Below are 11,527 nucleotides of genomic sequence, written 5' to 3' on the forward strand. Positions count from 1 at the left end.
ATATATATATATATATATCTATTTAAAATTCGACAAAACTGTCTAAGAGGAAACCTTGGGCCTAGGGCCCAACACAAACGTGGGAACCTCTTGACATAAAATACAATCACTGTATACAATATACATTTTATGTCAAAAATGGCGATGTTTCACTGCGCAAAAACAGAAAATTGTGAAAATCAGTTACTTCTAATTGAAATGCGTTTGCATCTGAATTGAAACACATGCGTGATAATGGTTCAGTTGAAAATTGTTGTCGTAAAAATAGTTTTTCTACATGTAAGGTGAAACAAAACACAAAGCAAAGTTACTTACCGCCCATACTCCACAGGCCGGGCCTATAAGTAGCCATACATGTTGATTGTTTACAAAACATCTAATGAAAAAACACATTTCAACCCATTGCCTTATTCAAAATTTTGGTACTAACTCTAATGCCTATTGCCTTAATAGCTAGCTGTGTAAAGATGTGCTATGTCAGTTTATGAAATATCGTTGTTGGTGACTATGGTTAAACAATGTGATCGACTTTCTTATTTCGGTTTACTTTTTCCACCAAGCCGACTGTCTGATATATGTGTATGTTTCGACAATGGATTGTGGCCGTTTACCATTCAGTTGAAATGCACGTGAGGTATTTCTATTCTTTAATTTTGATTCACATGATTGTTGGTTTAAGCCTACTTATACTAGTCAAACCTCTCATTTCGTTAACTTTAAAAGCATTAATTTAGTGCCAGTCACGTGCCTCTGGGTAGGCCTAGTCCTGTTAGTACTCTGTTTTAAACATTCCTAAAACGGGAGTTGGATTATATGATTTGTTCTACTGCAAGTGTACGAACCATAATATAAATGGGCTTTAGGAAATCAAATGCCGTGATTCGGCGATTGTCAATATTCAGATAAGTAGGACAGTTCCTGTGAGATACTAAATATATTATTACTGTATGTGATGTTTCAACCCGTTGTCAACAAGTCTTCATTAGACGCCTATATCATAGAAATCAGAAGAAATCGGTTAAACTATGTTTTATTATGTTCTAACCCCTGATCGTATCAATAATTACTGTTTGAAATGCAAAGGACCTACAACATTCATCAGTGATCTGTGAGTAATCTGTCAGCGTACATTTAAAGATGAGAAAATTATAGACCAATAATTATAAACAAATTCTATGTTTTGCATGCATATGCAGATTGTGTCATTAATAAGTTTGCTTTCTAGTGTTAGTGTATTATGGTTGTTTCATTACGATTAAATATTTGTGTTTGCGTTAATTAGCGCTTTTAATTTTTGTGTGATCAACAGAAGGTTCTCAATGTTTATACAGTAAGTTGACCAATCATGGCTCTACATGTCAATTAGTCTGAAATGAACACAATTCAAAGAAAGTGTATGACGTTGATATTTTATTTTTACCACGGTAATATAGTACATTGTCATTGTATTTCCAATATTACTATTTTTCGCAAATACTCCTTTATCAAAATACGTTTAAATATCCGAGTCGATGACCTACATTAAAGAGTACGGAATAGCAAGCGGTCCGACTATCGAGGTTTCCTTGAAACACACAAAAAATTATAGACCAATAATTATAAACAAATTCTATGTTTTGCACGCATATGCAGATTGTGTCATTAATAAGTTTGTTTTCTAGTGTTAGTGTATTATGGTTGTTTCATTACGATTAAATATTTGTGTTTGCGTTAATTAGCGCTTTTAATTCTTGTGTGATCAACAGAAGGTTCTCAATGTTTATACAGTAAGTTGACCAATCATGGCTCTACATGTCAATTAGTCTGAAATGAACACAATTCAAAGAAAGTGTATGACGTTGATATTTTATTTTTACCAGGTAATACAGTACATTGCCATTGTATTTCCAATATTACTATTTTTCGCAAATACTCCTTTATCAATACGTTTAATTATCCGAGTCGATGACCTACATTAAAGACTACGGAATAGCAAGCGGTCCGACTATCGAGGTTTCCTTGAAACACAATCCTAACTCAAAAAGTACTACCACGAACTAGAAGGCGTCCTTCACACAAACGTAAAAAGCCTTCGTATCAAACGAACAGACACAAACTTCACTTTCGACGAAAACAACGTTTTGGGGAGTGGATTACTTCACAAATCCATAAATTTCACTATCAAGATAACGAAAGATTTTTTTTTTCTTACACATGTTTAAAGATAAAGAATTAAATAATATAATGTTCAATGCACTTTTCATTTCTGAATGTCAAAGGAAAAAAAATGGAAAAAATATCATTATTGAAGTTTGTATGTCTTCGTGGTGTCGGTGACGGAATGTTTGAGTTTCGAACTGTAATAGGGCGCCCCCTATCTCGTAGACTTCGCGCTTACGTTTCATTGCGTGCATACAAAATCAAAACAGTCGGACCTCTTGTTATTCACACTCTTTGATTCAGTGTATTAGCTAATGTCTAAACTGGAATCTTCTTTCTCAGTATTTTATTTATTCTAATAAATGTTTTATTTAATTGCCTGACTCATTACAATATTATACTTATTGTTTTAGTCTGGCTAAAATGAGATTTTTGTCTTATCTCTTCGGGTCATTGCCGACGCATTTATTTTTTAATATTCAAAATATTAGATGAATATTCATATTTTGTTTGTAAATTTTGAAAAGATGCAAATCAATATTACTTGAATGGAATTAATACAAACACATCATGAATGCTTTACTCAATATTTTACTCATTGTTCTGTCCAATGTCATTGTCCAAGTCTTTTTGTACTTGTTGATAGAATCCCATTTAAGTAGGCCCTACAGCATTACGTATTATCTGAATTGCCTCATTGGCTTTGTTACTTATAGTCTTAATCATTGCAACTAATTGCTTTATGTTAATAATAACTGATTTGTACTTACACTTCTTCACTAAAATAGTTGTTATTCCAGTTAGAACCAAGAAGAGCACCGACAAGAACTGCTGGAAAACCTGTAGAAATACAGTGTTATAGATTATATGTAAGATTTTTACAATATCGATAACAATTAACAATTCTCTCTCATCATAACACAACCATCCTCATTAACAAAAACCCACACGCTTCTCGCACTAAAAAACAAGACTAATGTAAACAAAACCAACGCCATTATTCCTATCAATAAAGTAAATCCCATCTCATGTATAACATCAACACCACCTATCTCCTTTAAAAACTCCGGACTTTTAGAAAAACACGTGATGATTTCCGTTTTGGGAGCAATTGAATAAAGAATAGCAATGAATGACAATAATTGTACCTTACCCCATCCTATTATATAGTATCTAAGCATAGGGCGCTGTTGCTGTGTATCGGCGTGTATCGAATTTATTACTTCTACATAAAGATTGAAAGCCTCGTTACATATCCAACAAAACGTAGCGGAGAAGAAGTAATGGATCGCGATTGTTAATAGCTGGCACACTATCTATAGAAAATCAGACAAATTACACAATGTTATATATAATTTTCTATTATTCTGTCGGAACACACGTGGAACACAAATGATATATATATATATACAGTATATATATATATATATATATATATAAGATGTGTATATATATATAATTATAATATTTTATTTTAGAGTGATAATAACAGTAGTAGTAGTAGTAATAACAATAATAATAATATTAATAATTACAATAATAAAGATGATTACAATAATATAGTTATCGTGGTGTAGTAATAATAACAATGATAATGAAAATGATTACGATAATAATGATGATGATGGTGTCAGCGGTAATATCGACAATTATAATTAATAAGACAATGTAATACTGATTATGATAATTATAATAATTAGAGTACTAAAAATAATACTATATAAATAATAGTAATGAAGATGATGATGAAAGTAATGACGACGATAATGATAATGATGACGATAGCAACTACCATAATGATGATGTTAATGGTGGTGGTGAGGATGATGATGTCGATAATGATAAAAAAAAAATAAGTCTTCAATAAGTTAACTTTATTAAAATAACCGTACCTCAACCTCTTTTCGGTTAACTCCGATCAAGAATAAAAAATGCAAAGAAAACATAGATACTGCTAGATTCCTGTGAACTGCTACCGTATCTGTATTGCACCTGAAGATATATAAAAGAAAACACAGTAAATTTGTTATTAAATTAGATAATTCACAGTTTATATTTAGTCCAAATAATAATGTAAAAGACAAAAATAATTATAGATGTTGTTACAATATTTCAGTCTCATAATGGAGAACACGATGCATGTTGATAAGGTATGACCTCTGGTATTAATTGATATTAATTTTTTGATCGAAATACTCTCAGTATAAAGATATGTTTGGAGTGAGCCTCCATTATAGTCATTGCTTGGCGAAAGCACAAATGGGGTCAAGTTTCTAATTATATCAGTATTCTAAATAATTCAACTATTGTAAAGTTTAGTACATTGATTAGAAACGGGAAGATGGATAGTAAAACTTGATTAGTATTTTGAAAGAAAGCTGACAGAGTTAAGCACAATGAGGGTAAGTTAACTTTTAGTATCATTTAGAGGGGAAAAGGGGATTTATTATAGTTATGGTGTTTGGTAAAGCGTATATTATTTGTTTAAGATCATTCCATGGATTGTCTTGTAAATTCATTATTGTATTTTTGAGTTACGGACATACATTTTTTACTGTGTAGCTTGTATGTACATGTACCTATAAATAAACAAACACAAATTAATAGATAAAATTTTGAATATGCATTATGTTCCATGTTCCCATTTACTACAACTTACAAGATATTGTATTTTAGTTGTATAAATAAGAATGTAAACGCCACCAATCGGCAGAACAGGCTAATAAAGTATTCGAGGGCGCTATACAGTACATGCGATAAATAGAAAGTACTGTAATGGCATAGAAAACTTACCTAAGTTTGATATATAGCACCAGTGAAGCTCCAGACAAAATTAGGTTGACCAATATTCCTATATAGGCGGCAGCGGTAATTGTAAAACGTGGCTCACCTTCAGGACGCCACTAAAATTAAGTAATATGAATGATAAATGCCTACGATTGTTTAATTTTAATTCATTTCTATTTATGTCATAAATGACATCCACCATCCTGAATTTCTTAACTTTTACACAGTTAAAACATTTCAATACATAAAACTCAATCTAACCATATTTAATAATAGTATAAAAGTATATTTCCAGAAAATGTAAGATGCATTTATGTATTTATTTAGTCTATCCACTTATTTGGACGCCCAAATGTGATATAAACTTCGCATATGATAATGGTTATTAATTATATTTATGATACAGATTAAAGAGAAAAGTAGTTCCTGTTTAGAGTACAACTCAGCATGAATCCTAGCAGTAGCTCCAATTATGTTTTATATTATTGATATAACCACATTGTAAACAAATGAGATTTACTGTTGTAGCTGTCACGCGGTGCACTAAAACAGTAGAAATACACATATAAATAAATTTAGGGACAAATTATCATGACATGATACGTATTCAAGAGTAGTTCTAGTTAATAACAGCATGAATCATAGCATATGTGGAGCTAACCAGATCATTAGAATTACCGCCAGGCACTATATAATATTTAACCACCTAGAAATAATAGGTCAAAATTTTTCGTTATTTTTGGTTCAAACCTAGGATTTTTCAATACAAATAATAAAATGCAATATAGAAAATGTATTGAAACTTCCATATACCGTTAACTACTACATTGTACAAAAGTATATCAGTAAACGTCTGACGATACGCCACGATAGCAAAATACAAATAATACAATTAGTAAAATGCAAAAATTACAATTTCGTACGAATAAATAATTACGATATGCCTACTTTTTGGTATGTAACACGAATAATAACAATTATTTATCGAGAATCTATCTCCGATATATGTTTTGGTTAGAGATTAAAGTAATAGGCCTATGTTATAGGCCTATAATACTTACGTTAACATCATACATATCTGTCGTGATGGCGTATATTCCTGGCTTCGTACATTTACATTTGGCGCCAACGTTGGTGGCTGTCACATCACATTCAGCCTGGACAACCCATTTCCAATCATCAACACTGGTGAATATAAGCAACAACAACAACATAATATCCGCAAGATTCATGGTTCAGTTTATATTTTTAATGAACCATGATTTATTTAAACTATTAATTTGTTTAGAATTCTCAAAATGTGGGCGTATCACATTAACTCTTACTTGTAACGCATCAAAACTAGCGCTGTTCCACTTGGCATGTGCAAAAGAGTTTAGAAGGTCGTTTGCCTTCAGTTCGATTAATCGCTAATTGCTTATGTATATATAGGGCACATTGTGATACTCACCCATTACTATCGTCCAATGAAACACATGCTGGGTTTGAGACGTTAAAGTCCTGAAAACATACATTTTATTTTATTATTATGTCAATGCTTCAGTGAAATAGATATCTATAGTTTTGTAAATAAGTTTGATAATTCTTCTAAGACAAACATTAATATTGTTTTTGGAAACATTTTCAGTTTTGTGTAAAAGTTCCTTATAACACACACAAAGAATTGTATACATTATTTAGTCTTCAATGTTACTGAATACTTAACGCGTTTGGAATAATCACACCTTCTATAGTAAGGCTAGAATACAATCATACCATAGAGTTTAAGACCGCGTGAATGCTCTTAACTTAAATTGAGCTAAATAATATCTAACACGTGACAAGAATAAAACAAGAATCGATAAATAATCGAAACATTACGGTAATGCATCCAATATAATGTTAATATATGTGCTGGAAAAACACATGATGTAGGCCCATGTGTTAAAAAAATATTTCACAGAACAAAATAAGTATAAATATAAATATTTGAAACAGAACAAGTGATAGAAAAGCACGCATAAATGGAAACAAAAACATGAAATATAGATTTGTCTACGAGATAAAACAACACAACACTGCCAGTCTAAAGCCAATTTATAGTTTGAACCGCGCATGCTCGTATTAAGGTCAACCGATATAAACGAACGTATACACACAACATAGGGTTATGTTTATTGACCGTGGATACCAGTGCTGTTCCTAGAGGAATGTAGGAAGCTCACTTTTAGTGTGCCATAGTTAATAATTATACGCATGAAAATATAAACATCCTGATATTTCTATAACCTGGCTTGATGCAACATATAATGCTCATGTGCCATCTAAACCCCTGTCCAGACTATAACATCTTATTTGACAAAAACACGTGATATGCCTAAATATGGTCATGATGACATCACATTATGATCATATATAGACACATCATGCCTGTATATGGGCATACAAACGATTTCGTCAAGAAAATGTGATAGTGTGAACAGAGCTTTAGAGCAAAGTATTTGAATGCGTTGCTGAGAATACGCATGCGCGTATGATATTCCAACCCTTGTCCTGTTTACAATATTCATATTTATATCATATTGTTTGGTAAATTGTTGGAATATTTTTTGAGTGAAACTGAAGAGATACAAGACACGAATTCAGAGAGAAATTTACTCCCGTATTTAGAGAATATTCCGTGCGTCTTTAAAGGATTGGAAAATAGTATAGAGATTGACTCATTATGTAGCTTGTGGGGGCGCCCATTGGTGCAATGAAATGAAGTTACCGGCCTCACCTCAACATACTCCATGCTTAGTCCAATAGGTACAGACATGTTAAATACTTCCATCCTCCCTGCCTCATTGTAGAATCGTTGAGAAAGTATTACAGTGTTTATATTGTCCTCTTTGTGCGCATGCTCGTAAACCATATCTCGATAATGTTTAACTATAATTGGACTAGAAAAACAATAACACTAACATTAATAACCACATAATTTGCAGTAGGCCTAAGAATGTGTGCTTACAAAATGAACCTATATGCTTCATTTTATTGTTTATTTATATATATATATATATATATATATATATATATATAATTATATATATTATTATTATATTTAATGGAAGTAGTCAAGTAATATATTTACATTGAAAAACTGATTATTTCTTTAAATCTGTATTATTGGATGTTTCACACTGACTAAGTTTATCTGTGTTATATAAGTAATCCTCATATGTCATTAGTGCTACTTCACATAAATTGTAGTGTGGGACTGTCACATTAACGCTTTATACAGTACTGACAACTCAACTTACTCTGGGTTGTTAGGTAATAACATCGCAAACGGATTGTTATATCTCGTAATTGACAACACTAAAATTTCTAAGAAAAGTAATAGAAACAATATAATGAGAAAACATTGGAATATCGTCATGCAATTAAATATCTTTAGTTCATTATTCGAGTAAAGAGAAACAAACATAATTACAAAACGTGCAGTCCATTTGGGACCAATAAATCACTATAACTCTCATAATCAGCTACGCCGAAGAGACATAAACCTGTCTCTACTGGCTATATTAAGTAATAATTTTCTTTACTAAAGGATTAATACAGATGTGATTCTTTGAATTACCGGCAATAACCCACATTAAACTATATAAGCACATCTCATAAAACGCCAGATGTAATTGTATTACGGCTATAATAACGAAAATGACCAATATAATGCTAAGATTGATAAAGCGCTTCATGTCAACAAGGCATCTAAGTGTTTCAAATCATTACCCCCCGGTCATTAGATCAAACGCAAATGGAACACATACTCGTGCTAATGTGCCGGCATGCCTCATTAGGAAATATGCAGACACATATATATCGATGATAGAAGAAGACGTAAAATAATAGTGAAAATCTATTCAATATAGCATTTATTCAATACTAACCTGATCCAGCATTATTAGTCCAATTGGTGAAAAAGTTAGATGGAAAGGAAGCGCACCCTTTTTTATCTGTCTTTGGGAACTGTATGCCTTTAAATTTTTGCATATTTTCCACAGAAATATGAAGAGCTACAAAATCATGAGAAAATAACGTTTATCAGTATTTTATGATCAATTTGATGAATACATTTACTAGTTACCAACTTCAGATTATCGTCATGAGAAATGTTATTTATACCATTCTTGATTTATGTGCATCTCTGAAGTAATAAAGTTGACTAACCAAGGGCTGAACAGTCATTGGCTGAAGTTTGTATCGTCAATTAATAATATTTCATATCGTGTAGTTGACTTCAGTACTTATACGTTATATCAAGTCCGATATTTTCATATTTACATATTTTACTTTTAGATTTACAACCAAGAATATGATTTTATATTAAGGATTTGAATGAAAATTGTGTTCATGGTTATAAAGAGATGATTACCAAAAACAACAGCTGTAGTAAGTAGCTGTAATTAATATATACTGTATAAAGTTTTGTGGCACTTCGTATTCTGAAAATGCGCGATACTAAAATATATGTGGCCATTTTTGTACAAATTCTTAATTTAAAAAACCGTATCATAAAGTTGTGCAACTTTCACGAACACTTTTAAAACTGTCAGGTGTCGGCAACTCATAGTATTAATACATAGTCCTATGTCTATATTGAACAATAGTAAGCATTGAGTAAATATTTGAATCTCTTATTTTGTGTACAGTTTGAAAATATGTATTAACTTTTAATTGAGAATTTAAATCATTAAAACAGATGCATATTATTCATTTTATATTCTGCACCATTTGCACATGGTTTTCGCTGGTACATTTCGCTTGTGTCCTTGAAGGCCGGTTCCCACTGAACGCGATCAAGCGAATTTCGCGTCGAAATGTGGCGCGCGCGGCTGAATCGAAGACGCGACTGGCGTTTCCAATGTGAACATGCAAACGAATTTGTAGTCGAACACGCATTCGAACTTTGACGCGGTGGTCGCGGAGGCTTCGCCTGCGAATTCACAAGAGTTGATCCAAGACCAACTTTTTCGGATTCGCGAGCGAATTCGCGGCCGATGGACCAATCGCAAGGCTTAAATTCAATTTATGTCAAAGGTCAACAATAAAGTCACGATCAGGAACATTGTCAAAACAATGTGCAGATTATGTGCCAACGATGACCGACGAGTCCGTTTCATGCAAACTCTGTGAAACAGTAGGCTACCCTTGTTTAGGTCTGTGACAAGGGAGCAAAGAAAATATGTGACAATGCGTGGAAAAGGATTTGCAGAGACGAGTTGAGTTGTCTCCTCTTTCTACCAGTATTAGGCCTGTCCAGCCTAGGCCTCTGATACCCTGCTACACCTGAGACCTACCGTAGGGTAGGCAGGCCTACTATCTACCCTTATGAGGCCTAGCTCTAGGCCTTGAATAAATATGAACTAAAAAACTATGTTTATATTCACTCTTTTGATTCATTATAGAGTTCTGGGAATGTTAATCCTGAGGATTTTATCTGATTTGTCTCACAGCCCTTTTCCTCCGTCTATCAATGCGATAACAAAATCACTTCTCTGTTGCCACCCGCCATTTCGAGTTTTTGCGCGCGGCCAGCAGTGGGAACAGGCAAGCGAATACTGTAATTGGAAGCGAGACATTCTTTACCGAAAGTCAACTCTTGTAAACTTTGCGCGATTCTCTTCGCTTGCCGCGTGACGCTCGACGCTTTCGCTTGACAAGTTTAGTGGGAACCGGCCTTGAGCAAGACACTTTATCATTGCTTCAGTCTACCCAGTTGTATCTGTGTACCAGCAAATTGCTGGGTACGATAACCTGCGGTGGACCAGCGTCCCACCCAGGGGGAGTACTACACGCTCATTTGCTTCATGCTACAGAAACTGGGGATAAGCTCCGGTCCTGTGAGCCGTAGTGGCTTGGCAAGGATTTACTTTACGCATGGTTTTAAAACAATTGAATTGATACCGTTGGTTTTTATAGCAGATACATATCTTCAAAATTGTAAAATTCTATCTGTAATATATAATTCGGCCTACATATGCATTATGCCGAAGGTCCTACGCGTCATCAAGGCATGACCAATTCTCATCAATGGATACTTGACGCGTCATTGAGGAATGCTTATAACGCGTCATCAATTAGTATTAATGCACACACCAACATTGGATTTCGACTCACCAAGATTTTTTTCTATAATTCTAATGATTTCTGCTTCACCGTTCGTTTCATTGTTGGTAGCAAAGTTAGCCAGTAAATTAGCTGCCCACAACTCCTGTAAACTATCCATCACATGAAGAACCTGTAAGGCCAACGTGCCACGTGGTTTGGTGGCGTCCCATGCTTCACGTCGAGAAGAGTCAATAATCTGACTCACGATTTTGACAGCAGTCTGCAGTTACACAATCATAAATCATGTATAAAATCGGATTGATATATATTTAACAAATATATATTACGCATATATAGACACATGGTAATAAAAAACAAAAACAAAAAAAAAAAACAATGGTGCTGTTCACACAAAAATGAACCCTCTTGGTAGTTTAAGTTTCTTATAAAGAAAAATAGCTCCATTCCCCAAATTCAGATTTTATCCATGGATTTTATCTGTACTATCGGCTGTCTTTTATACACATCT

At 33.3% G+C, this 11,527-nt stretch overlaps 1 protein-coding gene across 4 annotated transcripts in view; it reads right to left on the minus strand.

Moving 5' to 3' along the window:
- The window catches only part of LOC117121836 (adhesion G protein-coupled receptor L1-like), a 75,713-nt gene that overhangs the window by 6,558 nt on the left and 57,628 nt on the right, over positions 1-11,527 (minus strand). For all 4 annotated transcript variants that reach the window (XM_033267211.1, XM_033267212.1, XM_033267209.1 and 1 more), the window contains 11 exons: positions 11,068-11,278; positions 8,838-8,963; positions 8,208-8,274; positions 7,685-7,847; positions 6,377-6,426; positions 5,988-6,111; positions 4,933-5,042; positions 4,032-4,131; positions 3,293-3,455; positions 2,910-2,979; positions 316-376 (listed from right to left, as the gene is read on the minus strand). In XM_033267211.1, coding sequence (XP_033123102.1) covers positions 316-376; positions 2,910-2,979; positions 3,293-3,455; positions 4,032-4,131; positions 4,933-5,042; positions 5,988-6,111; positions 6,377-6,426; positions 7,685-7,847; positions 8,208-8,274; positions 8,838-8,963; positions 11,068-11,278 — 1,245 coding nt within the window. The remainder of the gene's footprint in view (positions 1-315; positions 377-2,909; positions 2,980-3,292; positions 3,456-4,031; positions 4,132-4,932; positions 5,043-5,987; positions 6,112-6,376; positions 6,427-7,684; positions 7,848-8,207; positions 8,275-8,837; positions 8,964-11,067; positions 11,279-11,527) is intronic.

Source organism: Anneissia japonica, unplaced genomic scaffold, assembly GCF_011630105.1.
Source record: "Anneissia japonica isolate Jap-2015-1 unplaced genomic scaffold, ASM1163010v1 scaffold2392_len1475705_cov187, whole genome shotgun sequence".
NCBI lineage: Eukaryota > Metazoa > Echinodermata > Crinoidea > Comatulida > Comatulidae > Anneissia > Anneissia japonica.